Source organism: Haliotis asinina, chromosome 5, assembly GCF_037392515.1.
Source record: "Haliotis asinina isolate JCU_RB_2024 chromosome 5, JCU_Hal_asi_v2, whole genome shotgun sequence".
NCBI lineage: Eukaryota > Metazoa > Mollusca > Gastropoda > Lepetellida > Haliotidae > Haliotis > Haliotis asinina.
The window spans coordinates 4,247,416-4,265,648 of record NC_090284.1 but is presented as its reverse complement, the minus strand read 5'-3'; the positions used below and the strand labels follow the sequence as shown (position 1 = coordinate 4,265,648).

The following is an 18,233-nucleotide window of genomic DNA, read 5'->3' as shown; positions in this document are numbered from 1 at the left end:
TCTCTTAACTGAATTGTCGGTCGGGTGAAATACAGAAGAAATGAAGCGAAAGAAGAAGTGCTATCAGAATGACAAGTGCAGGTCTTACTTGTTGACTTATTTTCAAGCCTTTTTTTATAACTAAATTTAATTAGCAGACACGACAGGAAGAAAAGAAAATCTTTCCAACAGTATTCCTCATTTGCGAATCTTTGGGCTGGCGTGGCAGCAGACCACCGACTTAAAAAACACTTAAGAACATTACGACCAGAACCTATCTCAAGATACCTCATATTGTCTTACATTCAAAACTTTGTGCTTTTAGACAAAACAAATCATTTAATACAGATTAGTTTTTCTGCAAGACACTGTCAGTGAGAAGCAGTATTTTCTATCTGTGGTTTTGTGAAGGATAAAAATACAAGTGTTCTGAAATGATCGGCTATTTCCACATACATGTTCCCGCCGTGACATCTGTCTAAGCCATGGCCCTTTAGGAAAGCTCGTTTGCTGGTGAACTGAAGCCTAAATCTGACATGCGTGTTGTCCTAGTATGGTCATCAATGATTTACAGTGTAGGCAGTGCCCAAACGCGGGCGACCTTCACATGGTAATTGCTGGAAGCTGCTGGGACGACATTGTTATTGTCTACAAAGAACGATAACTCGCACAACTTTGGGACGTCGCTCTCTATTTAAATCATACTGAACATTTAGAGGTGTTATACGAAGGACGAACGGTTTCGAGAAATGTAAACTGGAGTATGAAGTATCTAGGTCCGTGGGGATTATTATCATTGACATATCCAAGAAGTGGAGTTGGACTCCCTCTCCCGACAGGCACTAAGATAGCTGATGCGAGTTACCAATGCTTGATTAGTCTAGGCACCCCTACAGTTTGCCGCCCGAAATAGAGACGTGAACGTGAAGAGGGCTAGCATCTATAGCAGCTCATCCAGTCGCGGAGATGGAGGCAGCTTGTTCCGTCTTTCATCTAGTCGTCTGCAGTATTGCAGCAAGATACTGCCGCCCGGTCATGTTAAACCTATCTGTTGAGTTCGGCTATAAATAAATCATATGTCGTCATCCAACCCCGATTAAAACAAGCACGTTTTAAGCTAGTGATAAGATTGCACAGGCAAACGCTAAATAATGAATTAGTGTGGAAGATATGGCCGGTAAGCGGCTTCTCTGTCTATTGGAGTTGGAGACAGCTAAACGCGATAGCTTGCAGGAGTTATGAGGTACACATCCTCCCGACACGGCATCAACACTCACTAATTGTCTCTTATAGAAATACACAGAACCTTAACGTGGGTGCTAGCAGCGGGGTTCCTCAAATCTACCGCCTCAATCGCATCGGGAAAATATCCACATAATCGCATCAAGACATGAGGAAACTATTTTCCACAACCTCATCAGAAAGTCATTCTCAGTCGCATAAGGAAACTAGTTTCTAATAGCGAGTCTTACTTTCCAATCAGGACACTCTTTTCCATAAAATCACCAGAAGGTCATTCTCACAGTCAAGTCACGAAACTATTTTCCTAAATTCAGACTCACTTTCCAGTCAGGAAACTAATTTCCACAGCATCATCAGAAAGTAATACTCACACAACCCCATAAGAATGTCAGTCTCACTTTCGATTGAAGAAACTTTTCTTACAACCGTATTATAATTATTATTATTAAATGATTATAATTAGCACATAAACATACAAAGAACATGTATATATTCCCACTTTCACCTCAGTTACTCGTGTATTCTGCTTCTGTCATCCTCAGACTGTATCAATCCAATACTCCTCTCCCGTTCGTTTCTTCCCCAATACAAGAGTCTATATCATCTATTTTTGTAGTTTCATCAATATACCATATTCTCCATTTTTAACTAACTAACTAACTGACATTTACTGTAACTAGCAGTACATTCTGTAACCCTCAGTCTCCGATGCCAGTATACTCCGATCTACAACTCCTTGTATCTGCATCAACATGCAGCAGCTCATTGCAACCCTTCACCCATCTCACGTCTGCCAGTGTGTTTCACACTATTACCCCTGATGTCACTATTGCTCCAGTATTATGAAGATATTCCCATGTGAACTGTTGCCTCCCATTTTCCAGTACTGTCAATGTAATTCCATGTACAGCCTAATACGTCTCCCATTTACTTGTACTATATTCCCCTCTGTATATTCTCTATATCCGACAGTTAACACGTTAATCCTCTACGTCTCATTTTGTAGTACTAACCCCCTCATAGCCTTTCTTGTTACCCATGTGTTTGTACTGGGAATACTGTACGTGAATGTATCATTATGTCACGCATTTACTTGTATTATCACTATCTACCCCTGTAGAACCCTGTGGAAGGTCATAGCTTATCATCGAAATGTTCTCAACTCTAATCATGCATTTCTCCCCATTATCATTAGATTTACTGTTTTCACTATAACGGTTTCACAGTTTTAGTGCTATGAATATATTCCCCTCTTACAGTCCTCTGTGTCTCCCATTTGCTAGTATCATGAATATATTCCACAGCGTGTAACTCTCCAATACCCCTCCATCAACATGTTGCAACTCTACCCCCCCCCCATGTCTTCATGTACTAGCGCGATCAATGCGTTCCCCTTTACAGACCCTAAAACACTTAAGCATTTCTTTTTCACCCATATCCTACCATCAACACATATTTCAAACTTTATTTCCGCTACATCTGTATCAATTTATTCCCATTCTATACCCTTTATATCGACTATGTCAACATATCACGAAAACCTATTCTTTTCCTACCATATTCCGCCATGAATATTTCATGTTCCTATATTATTCACTATTTGTAAAGTAATTTTTGAAGCAATGTTTCTTTACTTCGCTAATGGTTAAAGAGTGGCAACTTTGTTCATATACTTACACTTGTATTGTAAAATATCTGGTTTCTGTACCTGTATACTGTTATGTACTATTCAACAGTAGCTCTAGTTGTAATCTCCCACGTCGGTTTGAGAAGTAAGTATTTTTTAATGTCCAGCAAGATCTTGTAGGGCGCTTGTGTGAGCGATCTTTATCTGTACCATTGTCTTGTGACTGTGTCCTGCAGAACATTAATCTTCGAGTGGAAGTAATTGACTGGTGCAAGGGGTCTTTATTCTGACTTGCATAATGTTATTACTGTGGAACAGCGCTGGGCCATGCGTCGTGTCGAGGTGTCAGTGTACAATTAGCCGGACATTGCTTCATCGACTAGGTCAAAATTATTCTGATACAAATCCATTTTTCTCGACAGGAATCAATATCTTTGTGGCATTTTTCCTGCTGCTTCTTCTGATGGAATCCAGCTTGCCCCCTGCCGCTGCCTCTGTGCCCCTCCTAGGTGAGTCAACAATTTTATCTTTCACAAATGTCGTCAACTGCATGTGTGTAAAGTGAAACAACACTACCCGTCCCATGAAGGTGCGCTAAAAGTTTCAATTTTTCAAAATGTCGGAAACTGCATATATGTGTATAGTTACACAACACACGTATTCATCTTGACTGAGTCTACATTTCTTATGTCCTAGAATATCTCCTCCGCATATGTGTATAGTCACACAACACCTCTGTGTTAACTCATCGTGTGAGTAAACAGGGACACGCCTTTTCCATATTTCACGCCATCTACGTATGTGTATTGTAACATAATTCACTTGTAACGCTTTTCATTTGGATGATATACAGTTTCGTATTTCACGAAAAGGTTGCCATTAACTGTGTCTATGTGCTACACAATTCACCTATACCGCTTTGTATTTCGATGATTGACAGTGTCATATTTCACGAAAAACTCGCCATCCACTGTGTGGTATTTGGTTACACTTCTCACCTGGTGTATTGTGATGGTAACCTGTTTCATTTGTTCCGAAATGCTGTCATCTCCACATGTTTGCCTAGTCATCATCTAGTATCCTCATTTGCATATGGCAATTTCATTACACAGACTTGGCCCTTTGTGAGGAATCTCTGTGCACACAACATGCTACTGCGATTGTATGTTGACTCATTTGTTTATGAAGGGTCTCTCGAAGGATAGGCTTCCATTATCCTTGAATTTGATCAATTTGTATTGCCCGTTCAGTTCAGTTTAGAACTGTTATTGAGAACTGGTGAATTATTAATAACTTCACCAGCACAACAAGCTTTCGGTACCTGATTAAACTGTAAAAAAGCAGTTATGTCAGTACTGAAGGTGAACACTATTAGTCTATGAGTGCAGACGCCATAAATTCACCGTGGATCTTAGTGATATATATATATATATATATATATATATATATATGATCCTTACAAGGCAAATGTTTGTTTAGAATTAAGCTCAGTCAGGAGATTCTTTTCATATTCATGTGTATGGGGTCAATGAACATTTTGCTGCCATAATTAGACTGACGCCAGTCAATATATCAAAAATGCGATCAGTGTATATACTGAGAGAATACATGGTTGCTTTTTTAATTTGAATTATTGAGAATTGGAATTTGTGACCAACGTTAACACATACGCTAGGAGACATCGCTCGTCCTTACCACTATGGCACTCCTAGATCCACTCTCACCGGATAAGACAACAGCATGTGGAGACGTTCTTCTTCTACCCGAGGTGACACCGTTCTACCACATCCAACTGAAAGCCATCTGCCCCGTGTTGGAAGGTTTAACAGTGTTACAGCTGAGCTAACGATCGGGTTCTTTTCGATTTTGTAAAGTTATTATCATTTTGTTATCCCCACCACACGTCAGCCATGAGAAGAGCAAGTTCTTATTGGCATTTAGAACCTTTCCCTGGAGCTGTTTATGTCTTTCCTTGGAAACAAGATTGAAGTAAAGTAATGAAGAGATAGGCTTTGAACGAAAGTTACAGAGAAATGTAAGACTGGGGTTTTCACGTAAGTAAACATAAGTATCACTACTGAGGCTTGCATCGATTAATAAGTAAGTTACAAAGGTCAAGACATAATGTCGAAACCTGTTAGTGTCAGTGATGTAAAGTTCAATGTCATAATCAAGGTCATTTGCATGTAAAATGTCATTCAAATGTACTCTCATGGAAATTCATTATATCCCACGTCCAAGATCGATTTTGTTATTTTGTAAGATTAATTTTTTGACCATGCGACTAAATAAAACTGTAGACCTGCAGGCTCAGATACGTTTTGAATTGAAGGCATGTGTAACAATATAAAAATTCAAAATAGCCCAGATCCGGTGTTCCATAAGTAAGATTTGTCAGATTTGTCAGATTTGTCAGATTTGTCAGATTTCTTGCAACTGATCCAGTATAATCGTTGAACAGCATAGGTATAATATGTCTCTTTTACTTGTGCTTAACATTTGTTATGTGATGTGTGTATCACGAGGGCAAGCTATGCTTTCATTTGTCCCGAATACAAGTTGTCATCACTATCAGATAAATAAATCATGAGATGTGCGTGTTTGTGGATACATGTTATATCACAGAAAAGTTTTCTATTGCTGTTATTTAGGTCAAGGTGGTTTCGACGCATAAACAAAACTGTACAACTACAGTTTCGTGTGTGCGTCGACCTTCTAATGACTTCTGGAGATGATTTTTGAAAAAGGTCCCTGATACTTCTTGCACCAACCGAAAGAACATGGTTTTAATAACTGTTATCATTGCTTGAGACAAGTATCTGGGGATGATAACCTGTGATCAATATCTGTCAAGTTAGATCAGAAATAGCAAAGTATGAATTTAATTACTATTCAGATATTAGAACACCTTCAGTATTGATTCAAATATCGAATGTCAACGGCTTGATATGTATTGTTAATTCATATATGGCTGATTCCAAATGGCTGAGGTTTTTTGAAAACCTGACAGCTTTGAAGATGTGTTATGACTCATCCCACTAAAATGTTTCATTTCGGTGTTTTCATATTGGTTTAACAAAAGAGTATTTTATCTAGGTCTTTGCTGAAGCAGTGCAATTAAAAAATGAAATTAACATGACAACCTAAAACAGATTGACAAATGGATTTTGACTTCTTTACTATCACGAGTCGAGGTCCCTTTACTGGTGATAGAACCTTTTTCAAGCAGGTGCTGATGTGTTGCTAGGAAATGGTTACATAGCTCTCAGACTGTATATACAAAGAGATTAACCAAACCATCATCCAGGGTAGCACATGATGACACGGGATGAAGGCTAGTACACCACATTATCGCTGTTTGACAAGTAACATCCTCCAATAGCCTCCTATTCTCTCAAGTATCGCTGAGTCCTTGGCAGTGACTTATGCAAGGTTATTAAATTTGCATATGTCTCACAGACAGCTGCAGGCGTAGGTTCATACTGAGCAGCCACACATGCTGTATTTGGTATACGTTGTACAGTGTGTTCTAAGCTCCAGCAAGACTAGTCCAGGTTCAGATTCAATAGTCCGAAATTGTATCAGAGCGTCTTGCTCTAGGTTGGGAAGACCCCATGGCAGCATGCTACGCCATCTTGCCCAGTGTTTGCTGTTTTGTCAACAATATCTAGCGTTCCCTCGGGCCCCATTGTCGACTGCTTTCTAAAGTGATGAGTCACATTTTAAATTGGCAATGCCGATAAAAGTGCAATTTTGTTTAAACAAAAGAATTGGAGTTAGGTTGTTCAAATGTATCAAAACTGACCCTGTAGCGATACATTTTGCATGTATTATAGTTTCAAGAATTATATTTTATGCATTCGGCACCTGTGCGTATTCGAGCTTAGTCAATCTGCGATGTCTTTAATCTTGGGCTGTTTGCCAGTTGTTTACGACATCGTGTCATATCTTAGCAATGGTGCTCCGATAGTCAACTTCTTGAGATGTCTCAACGTCAGGTGTAATGAGACGTCATGCTTACGCTGATGGCTGGCATCACATACAGCCGAATGTTGGAGTAATGTTCAGCTGATTGTTGGCGTGTTGTTAAGCTGAATATTGGAATAATTTTTACCTGATTTTTGGCGTTATGTTAGGCTGATTGTTGGCGTCAGTTTCGCTTGATTGTTGGTGCCATGTTTATCTGAATGTTGGCGTCATGTTAAGCTTCATGTTTGCATCATGTTCAGTAGATTGTTAAGGTCGAGTTCTGTGTCAGCATCGTGATGTGCCGTCTGTTCCTGTCATGGCGTGTTGTCTGACAACGGCAATGTGTTAAAGCATCAAGCATGGTGTGTGTCAGGTTCATGCTATGGTGATTGTCAATGTCTGTATGGCTGTCACATTTTCTGCCATGGTATTGTTCTCTGTCAACGTCATGGGACGTCTTTTAGGACGCGTTAGGTGATATTTAATTGCGTCTTTTAAACAACGTTACGATGTGCTCTTTAGCACCCTGCCAGGAAGTATGGACGTGTGGCTAATTTTGCACTATAGTCGTTCTCGATATGCGATATTAATATAGTCTTACAAAGTCTTACAGCCTGCTCTAGGACATGTCATATAGTTTCAAGACGACATGAGGAGTTATCCTCAGTGTTTTCTTTGGGTCTGGTAGGAAGATAGTCAGGAGCATGCATGGGAGGTCATTTCTGCCCGTGTAACACCAACTGTCATTCGTCTTGCCTTCTTTTTGTTGGTCGTGGGGATACCTCTTTAATCATTAAGGTGAAAATTGGCATGACTAATATGAACAATATTGTGTATTAGCTGATTTGAACACGACCGTCACGGTGTTTTTGTATATAGAATCGTTACCCAGTGTGACTCCAATCTTATGTATCTAATGCTACAACCGTACTAACATTGTAATACGTGCTTATGATCGCATCGATAGCCTCTGTGAAGGTGCTGGCAATCCAGGTCTGATGCTTAACATGCAGCTGTGGAATCAATACGTAAAATATCAGGGGAGCAATATTCAGAGATTTAGGCATGTCTCACTGGGTTTTCTTTGTGTCGAAGGTAATCGTTTTTATTGCAACTCGAAGACAGGTATTTCAATATCTGAATGTATTAGGGTGTAAAAATATAACAAATATTCAGGTGAGCTACAGAGGCAGATAATATTTTCAGGTAATCAGAACATAATTGCGGCCGAATTGCTAGGTATTATAAGATTTCATTACAAGTTCAATAGGAAATCTAAGCTTGAGTGAAGCATCATTAGCCACCATGTCACTGCGGTCATTTCAACGTGGTTATCAATATTAGCTGTTCAAACCGTTCAGATCACACCCTGTTCGGTAGCGCTAGATTTATCTGAAACTCGGTAACAAGGTGTGATTGAAGACATGCATGTGTAATTTGATGAGGAAGTCAATAGTCTATTGAGACTGACACTTTGCATATGTCTACTTCAGTACGATGAACAAGTGTGAAGCATAATATCAAGTAAGGGTGCTGAAACTACCTCAATTTCCAATAGAGTTACATACCTTGGGTGTACAGGTTCCTCTGATGCAGGGTTCAGATCCCTGTTATTGCCCTGATTATGTATTACCCAGGCCTAAGTGAGTTGTGATTGTATGTCCACAGCGATGTGTTGATATAACACAAACCAGTAACTTCTTATGAAGTACACCAGGAATTGTGTAATTAAAGCCTCCTGCTATTGAATTTTGGATTGCATCTTTTGAATTGAAACAGTTTAAATTCCTGACGAGAGTAGGGAAGGTTTCGGCAGCAGAACACATATTCTAGGTCTGTTTTTAATTTTTTTGTGAATCAAAAAGTTCTAAACTAGTGCTTTTGGTTCTCGAGAGTTGCTTTGAATTTTTGTTTTAATATCAGTCTGACCTACTGTTTTCTTGACGAAATTTATAACACCAAGTATCCTATACCATAAATGCCTTTTGAGATTTATTTTAAAACAGAGGCTTCAAAATGAACCTGGGGTGCGGTGCTGTAAATGCAGCAAATATCAAGCGTTCACTGTATGCAGGCATCCTATGACAACACTGTTAGATACAAGGCGCCCTTTGTGTATGGTCCTAATTCATGCTGTAGCATGGTCATCATAATATGAACGTGTCTATTTACAATGTCCTTCTACACCTTTCTATTCATTCAGCCTTCAATATGGCCTGGATATTACATGCACCTTAGGCGCAAACACACATTCATTTCAAAATATGGTCTGGATTCACACGCACACACGCACACACACACACACACACACACACGCACACGCTTGTGCGCGCTTGCGCGCATGTATACATGACTTCTTTGAGTGGTATGTTTAGAAGTTTGTGAGTCAGATAAGGTCAAACTTCATGGATGAATAAAGAAGTTACTTATCCATAAAGTTGGTTCTTGTTGTGTATATGGTCTTACTGCGCATGCTTTCAGACTGTTTCGACTGCATGTAGATTCGTGTACGCTTTGTAATGAGGAGGCTTGATGTACGATTTTTGATAACACGATCTCGACACTTTCTCTTTGATGTATCTCATCACGTGGCCGTAATATACAGCTTTCAGATACACAGACACGCGATAACATGATCATTAAATATGCAGATATCTGCCGGAGTCTGAGGTTTGTTTAACTCATAGGTTGTGTACTGGCTCTTTGCAACACTTTATTGATTTCTTAAATGGGCAATACCAATAAGAGCAGTGTACTGGTATTCAAAACACTAGTTATTCATTGTATGAAATGTGAAACGTTTGAAACACACATGCTTTCCTGTGACAAAGGAAAACGATTTCCGTGCATATTTACGTCATTCCGTTGATTTAAAAAATCACATATGCGACCTCGTATTGAAAACCAATCTATGCGTCTTCCTTTCCTAATTATAACTAACATACCCGTTAGTATCCTGGTTAGTACTGGTCTTCAGCAACTCATGCTTGTCGTACGCGGCGACTAACAGGATCGGGTGCTCAGACTCGCAGGCGTGGTTGATACGTGTCATCGTATCCCAAGTGCGTAGATCTATGCTCATGCGGTTGATCACAGGATTGTCTAGGCCATACTGGTTTATTTGCAGACCCCCAGACTGAATTATTTGTAGACCCCTCTCCCCAACCCCCAACCCCCGACCCCACTGCCCAACCCCACCTCCCAACCCCCATGTAACTAGAATAGAAGTCCGGTGTAAATCTAAACTCACTCACTTACTCACTATCACTAACATATATAAATTTGAAAGTCTCTGGTAACCATAGAAACCCGATTGCACTTGTGGACATTTATTGTAGCATGGATCGGGTTTTCTTCACACCTGTCGTAGTGTTACGTCTCGCACAGGTGAGCTTCAGCTACTATTTTTCCACAGGTCACATTCGTGTAATAGGATAATGTGCAAATTGTTTGTCATTGCGCTATATGTGTGGATACCGATTACCCCCCAAGAGGAATATTAGGTTGTCCTCCGTGACATAACGCGGAACATTCTAGCAGTGTCGGCAGTATTGAAATCATCCCTTAAGTAATGAAAGAGAGGCAATGTCATCATCGTCCTCTATCGAAGATATCGTTCCATTGGCATATAGTGCTGAAGAAGGCTAAACGATTCGTGTTGGAAATTATGGAAAACGAAGCGACTAGTTCTGCTGGATTTGGCACCTGCCACCATGTCGCTAAAGTAGATAGCAGAGCCGCCTAAGTATGTACTTAGTACAGGCCACAGACTTCATTTCCGTAACTCGTCTTCACCAGACTAACGTTGCTTTATGTAGCTCACCTGTGTAACATGTAAATATATTCTGCTGACCACTGTAAATAAATTTACAACTACTTGAAGCTCACCTGACGACAGGAAAGGGTAGTGTTAGGTCACGTGACATATAACATATGCTCACTTACCAGACATGTGTTAGTAAGTTTACAACCACTTGTAGCTCACCTGGTCACAGGAACGGACAATTTTATCTCTCCCTCACAACACTTCCATAGTCGTACCCTGGCTCTGCTGTGCGTGCATGGGTATATGCACCTGTGTATATGTAGATTCTCAGTACACCTAGATATATGTAGAATTACAGTACGCCTGGATATATGTAGATTCAAAGTACACCTGTATATATTTAGATTCTCGATACACCTGTATATCTGTTGATTCACAATACACATGCATATATGTAGATTCAAAATACACCTGTGTATATCTAGAATCTCAATACAACTGTATACATGTAGATTAAAAAATACACCTGTATGTGTGTAGATTCTCAATACACCTGGATATATCTAGATTCTGAATGCACCTGTATAATGTAGATTTTCGGTTCACCTGTGCATATATAGATTCTCGATACACGTGTATATATGTAGATTCTCAATACACCCGTACATACGTAGATACTATGACTAAAAGGGTGTCTTTTTGGATCACGATATGTCAGTCGACGTTAAACTTTATGTACTACGTGTCTTCTTCTCGTCATCTAACTTGGCTGAACACACCTGAACTTGTGAATATGTTTTGGCTTGACCTTGTGTATTTCTAACTGAAAATGCTGTTTGTACACAGGTACGTACTACTGTCTAAACATGATCCTCATCACTCTATCATCGTTCCTTAACGCCTTCGTCGTCAACATGGCTTTCTACGGTCCTCGCAGGCAAGTGCCGGACATTCTTAGAACGGTAAGTAGTCGGTGTATTTTCCGGGGCATTACTTCCTGTAAATAGATCATTTCTTTCTTGAAATGTGACATGTGCAGTTAATACAAATTGAAAGAGAAGCAACAGTTTATAACTAAAGTGGGTAGGTGATAGCCAAAGTAGTCTTTTGGGATTATCCGTACTTGCAATAAATGTAACTTCTCATGCCTATTGGTGATGTTCACCTGTAAGTGTTCTGATATATGAATTTTATGTTGACTGTAAGTGCTATTGGTACATTAATACTTCTACTTGATGTGTTCTGTGTGATACTCGCATTGCTGATGATGATTATGATGACATTAGATTATAAGTATGAGTAGAGCACAAGGGAGCACTGGAGTACATAAGTAGAATGGTTATTGGTGTTGTCTCGCCTCCAGCCAAGGCTATATGAGTATTTTATGATGCAAGTAGGACATGTGTGATGTAACAAGGATAGGTATAGATACTACAACAGTAGTTGTGGAGAATGGGTGAGGTGCTTGTATGAGAGCATTGAAGTTTAAATACTGCACCAGGTAGGTCTGCTGGAACAAGATAGGTATTGGATGTAGTCACAGGTTATTGTACACATAGGGTTGATGGTCACTTTAACATAGTGAAAGGCAATACCTTGTTTGAAACCATTAAGTTAACCATAAGTTTACCTGCATGATTTTGTTCTAGTTTGCAGTCATCTTGCTTGTAGAATTTGCCCAAATTGAAAAATCATTAGAAGTGTTCGTGAAAGGTAGGAGTGTCCCCTAATTTAGCTCATACTGATTGCCTTTGCCCTAGCCCTCAATGTTTCATTTTGTAGTATCAATTTCCACCATAGCTTAAGCATGTGATGTTTCTTCCAGTAAAGATAATATATATCTACAGATATATATCTACAGATATCTATCTATCTATCTATCTATCTATCTATCTATCTATCTATCTATCTATCTATCTATCTATCTATCTCCCTCTCTCTCTCTCTCTCTCTCTCTCTATATATATATATATATACTTTGAAGTGGATATGGAAAGATATGTCCTTTTACTCATAACCAAACCTTTAATGAAACAATATGCTGTATCCTGTAGCTTCCAGCCAGATAGATTTGCCCTCAAGTACACAGATAGATATGTCCTATAATGTGCAACCAATGTCTTGCAGTATAGAGCTATGTGTTGCCCCTAGCCTACAGAGAAATTAGTCTTCGGGTTTGCTATGAAATAGAGTTGTCCGTTTGTTGGCCTCACGTCAGTAACTAGTCGATAATTCTTCTGATCTCTATCATAAAGACATCCAGATTAGTTGCAATATATTCATTTATACGATGGATTGAATGTAGATAGTATTTATATTCAGATAAACAGTCGAGGTAAGGAGAGTAAACATTATTAGTTCCCAGGAAACTCGATTCACGTTTAAATGTGTACACTTACTGGAATTAGCAAAACGGCAGTTAACCTTGCTTGCTTCCAGTAAGTCTTTGCACGGTTTGTTTTTTCTGTATATTGTATTCGTATACAATATAATACAAGACAGGGCTATCTTTTTTACGAGCACCTAGTGTCATCAAGCTGTGAACTGAAACTGATTTTTCTGTTGTGACATTATTTTCCAAGGATTCTGTGGCGTTTACATTATAAACTGGGTATTATTTTACGTTGACGTAATATACTTTGAATTATGCAGTGTTGGGGTTGTGTATCTTATCTTCCATGGCGTATACATTTGGTATTCTGTGATGGTGACTTTACATACAGATATACTGGATCTTCTGTGTCGTTGACACTATATACTGGATATTCTTTGGCGTTGACACTATATACTGGATATTCTTTGGCGTTGACACTATATACTGGATATTCTTTGGCGTTGACACTATATACTGGATATTCTTGGGCGTTGACACTATATACTGGATATTCTTTGGCGTTGACACTATATACTGGATATTCTTGGGCGTTGACACTATATACTGGGTATTCTTTGGCGTTGACACTATATACTGGATATTCTTGGGCGTTGACACTATATACTGGGTATTCTTGGGCGTTGACACTATATACTGGATATTCTTTGGCGTTGACACTATATACTGGGTATTCTTTGGCGTTGACACTATATACTGGGTATTCTTGGGCGTTGACACTATATACTGGATATTCTTTGGCGTTGACACTATATACTGGGTATTCTTTGGCGTTGACACTATATACTGGATATTCTTGGGCGTTGACACTATATACTGGGTATTCTTGGGCGTTGACACTATATACTGGATATTCTTTGGCGTTGACACTATATACTGGGTATTCTTTGGCGTTGACACTATATACTGGGTATTCTTGGGCGTTGACACTATATACTGGATATTCTTGGGCGTTGACACTATATACTGGATATTCTTTGGCGTTGACACTATATACTGGGTATTCTTGGGCGTTGACACTATATACTGGGTATTCTTGGGCGTTGACACTATATACTGGGTATTCTTTGGCGTTGACACTATATACTGGGTATTCTTGGGCGTTGACACTATATACTGGGTATTCTTGGGCGTTGACACTATATACTGGATATTCTTGGGCGTTGACACTATATACTGGGTATTCTTGGGCGTTGACACTATATACTGGATATTCTTGGGCGTTGACACTATATACTGGGTATTCTTTGTATTCATTGTATGTTGATATAACGTTGTCCAAGTAATTATTGATCACGAAGTAAAGGTAATTTATCCTGCTGTCTTTCCTAAAAAGTATAAATAAGAGATAATGTGACAATCAAAAACAAAATGAAGTCTACAACATATCTAAATTCCCTGATGTTGATTTCTTTTGCAGATTATCTTTAGTTTCTTCGGGAGAATTCTATGCATGGACAATTTAGTGCAGCCGTACTTGGACGCGGCGAAAGCCCGGCGTTTCCAGTCGGCGGACACTCATCCGTTCGTAGGTGTGAACGGTGACAGCACGAACTGGGGCTCGAAGGAGCCGAGCGTCCCTACTGACTTACTTTTACATTCACGACAGTGCTCGAATGATGACGAGTCAGTGCAACAACTGTCCCTTATAGACTATCACCTATCGGAAGTGATGGAGTTCTTGCGCAGCTACCGCGATCGGCTTGCTGACAAAGACCGCAAGGACAAGATCGGCAAGGAATGGAAGGCAGTGGGGCTGGTCTTTGACAGAATATTTTTCATAATCTACTTAACTACAATAGTCGTATCCATGTGCGTCCTTCTGCCTATCATCACGCTCAGCCATGTCAACAGAGTGCCCAAATAGTACCCATTGTCTCTTCTCTCACAACCTGAAAATCACAGTCGTCACAGCATCACACACGCACACACATTGACAAAACACATTCACATGTGAGAAAATATATACACATGCACGCACGCACGAGCGCACACATACACAAATACACATAATCTCATTATGAAGCTTCATTGGGTTGCTATTCACACTGAAGCCTTTATTTAGTAATAAATGATTATATATCGAAAGGTACATTGACTATTCCCTTTACTACGAAGATATAACATTAGCATGTAAACACAGTGTGCCCGATATAACAGTAGCAGGGAGACAACGTCTTGTGTTTCGGTGGAGCAGCACAATATATGAACTCTACCCGAAAAAACAGCGAAGTGATAGGAATGCTTGAAATGAACTTGGTAAACGATAGGAGGCATGTGCCGAAATTGCTATCACGTTGATCATACACAATTTCCAAATGTCTGAAGGAACATCAATGTGCTGGAGACGTTCGCGGTCAGGAGACAGCGCGAGTTGTCAGCACATCATACATGATCACTGCCCATCGACGTCAGCATCCCCATCCTAAACATCTACGCCGTCAGGTCTGCATGAACGTCATCGACCGCCTCACTGCTGAGTAACATTTCCGATCTAGAGCTGCACATTGCAACATTACGTCAAGTGAACTTTACCTGTTTCACGTTGTTAATTGTTGAGATTGTGTTGTGAGTATTCGCCTGATTGTCTTGCCGTCTGTTTTACAAAGACGTCTATTGGTTGCGCTGGTCTAGCACTGTATGAAGAATAGTCAAGAGAACTGGATACACCGTTCACCCACAAGTATATATGCACGACTATCAAGGCTGTCATGATAATGACTGCCAACATGGTGACAAAACATGTAAAACACTACCCGTTCCTTAGGAATAGTAAAACTCGTTCAAAATGAGAATTACTTAATTTTCCGAATAATGTATGCTTCAGATAATCTACCCTTCTCAATGCACATCGAATGATTGCCGTTTATCTTTGTATAAGCTGTTTCCATGACTATGTCCCTTGTAGCGCTATGGCCATATGATTGTGGGCAATCTTTCCGCTGTCGGTTATAGATAGACATGCGCCCTGCGCAGTAGGACCGTTCGTAGCTTTAGATACAAGTACTCGCTCGTGTATCAGTTTGATGTAGGGATAAGATTTGCAGTAGAAATACAGTATTCAATATATTTTTGTACTTCGCTGCTGGCACCTTCACAAGCAGTTTTACTATAGAGAATGTTTGGCCAATGTTAGCTGTGATACCCTGAGGGGAACGTGGAACTATTGCATACTGACTAAACAACACTGGCAGGTTACACACTGTCTCCCCTGTATAGAGACATAGCACATGAACTTTATTCCTTTCCATTTATCTTTTCTTGTTAATGTTGTTCCAAATAATTTGTGAAAATATATGTAAGATAGGTTTTTGGTCGCTAAATGTTCCAAATTTACAAAAACCTGATCTGAATAATGTGTATAGGCTTACCGGGTTAGAAAACGTATGTTTTTGTAGATTCCTCACTCTAAGGCTGACATCCTCTCCGCCGTCGGCTGTGCAGTATAGCCCATTATAAAGTGGCCTCGTCTTGGTCTATTGGACAGTACTCAAAACTGTGTGGGCGTGGTCTGTCCGTCTTCTGGGCAATATCGTTGTCTGAGCAAGATATGCTCTATGTCTACTGTTGGTAGAATGTTCTAAGCATGGCATCGCTATGTCAGTTTACTGTTGGTACCACCTTCTGAACATGACGTGCTCCGTGTCAGTTCACTGTTGGTACCACCCTCTGAACATGACGTGCACCATGTCAGTTTACTGTTGGTACCACCTTCTGAACATGACGTGCCCTGTGTCAGTTTACTGTTGGTACCACCCTCTGAGCAAGACGTGCCCTGTGTCAGTTTACTGTTGGCACCACCTTCTGAGCAAGACGTGCCCTGTGTCAGTTTACTGTTGGCACCACCTTCTGAGCAAGACGTGCCCTGTGTCAGTTTACTGTTGGTACCACCTTCTGAGCATGACGTGCACCATGTCAGTTTACTGTTGGTACCACCTTCTGAGCATGACGTGCCCTGTGTCAGTTTACTGTTGGTACCACCTTCTGAGCAAGACGTGCCCTGTGTCAGTTTACTGTTGGCACCACCTTCTGAGCATGACGTGCCCTGTGTCAGTTTACTGTTGGTACCACATTCTGAGCAAGACGTGCCCTGTGTCAGTTTACTGTTGGTACCACATTCTGAGCAAGACGTGCACTGTATATGTTTATTGGGTACTGCTGTTGTATCCCGAACTGCTTTATATAATCTACTCACGACGTCAGTTGAAACTAGTAAATCTGTTCACAACAATGGCAGACTTGTCTGTAGATGTGTTCCAGCTTTATGCAGAGTGTGGAAATTGTACAGTTCCGTATTCCATAGCAATATATATGTCAGCTGAAGTGGTTCCACTGTTGCAGCTTGTGTAGCTTCACCATAGAACTAACTGTTGTCTTTTCATATTATATATAGCTGCGGATAATATAAGACTCTCGCATATCACTGTGTCCCAAAGAACAGCCAAACGTAGATGATATTAGCTAACACAATTCCAAAACGATAACAATACCACTTGTTCAAATATGAACTATATATACGAGGTGGGAGGAGCTTATGGTGGGACCTTGGCACACATCGCTCATTCCTGGGCTAGTGTGCTTTCACTTCACGTCAACCTGACATGTACCCGGATGTGGTACACTGAACCGTGAAGTGTGGGGTGGCTTGGTTGAGAAAGGTGATTAATGATGATGCTTCGAAGGGGAAAGGGTGTATAACAACCTCAACGAAATGTATCTGTTATCAATTGTACTAGTCATAGAATTTGGACGTCATATTGGTGCGCCTGAGACCACTAACTCGGAGCGTGTCTCTGTAGGACTGCGTGACATATTCCTAAAAGTCACGTAGAACACTGCACTGGCTAAGGCCGCTGTCTTGTGGCCACTGTGACACACAGGGGAGGTCACCGACATACATCGGGGTAAACATAAGATATCACTGTGGATGCATCACAATGTTTTGTATATAAATGCTCGTTTTATACATGTGTGTTGCTTTTTGTTGTGCATTGTCACCAGATGGATCTGCAACGTGGATGTCTCGGCTTGACGTCATCGGGCAGCTGAGATAACACACCCAGCGATCTCTGTACCTGTACACAAACATTGAGTAAAACCCGCATCACCATACTTAAAGCCTCGTTCAAGAACAGTATTCAAGCTCTGTGATTTGTTTATTTCAAAATATATGCCACACACGAAGCTTGGCTTTGGAAACTGAGATCCGCCATCAGTGCATGTGAACCACTGAATGTAATAGTTCGCAGTCACTCTTT

General features: G+C 40.3%; 1 protein-coding gene across 1 annotated transcript in view; it reads left to right on the top strand.

Annotated features, from left to right (window-relative positions):
• The window catches only part of LOC137284612 (neuronal acetylcholine receptor subunit alpha-2-like), a 69,805-nt gene extending 51,861 nt beyond the window's left edge, over window positions 1–17,944 (top strand). Inside the window, exons 6-8 of the mRNA XM_067816493.1 lie at window positions 3,271–3,357; window positions 11,430–11,545; window positions 14,396–17,944. Coding sequence (XP_067672594.1) covers window positions 3,271–3,357; window positions 11,430–11,545; window positions 14,396–14,842 — 650 coding nt within the window. The 3' untranslated portion in view covers window positions 14,843–17,944. The remainder of the gene's footprint in view (window positions 1–3,270; window positions 3,358–11,429; window positions 11,546–14,395) is intronic.
• Window positions 17,945–18,233: the final 289 nt, after the last annotated feature.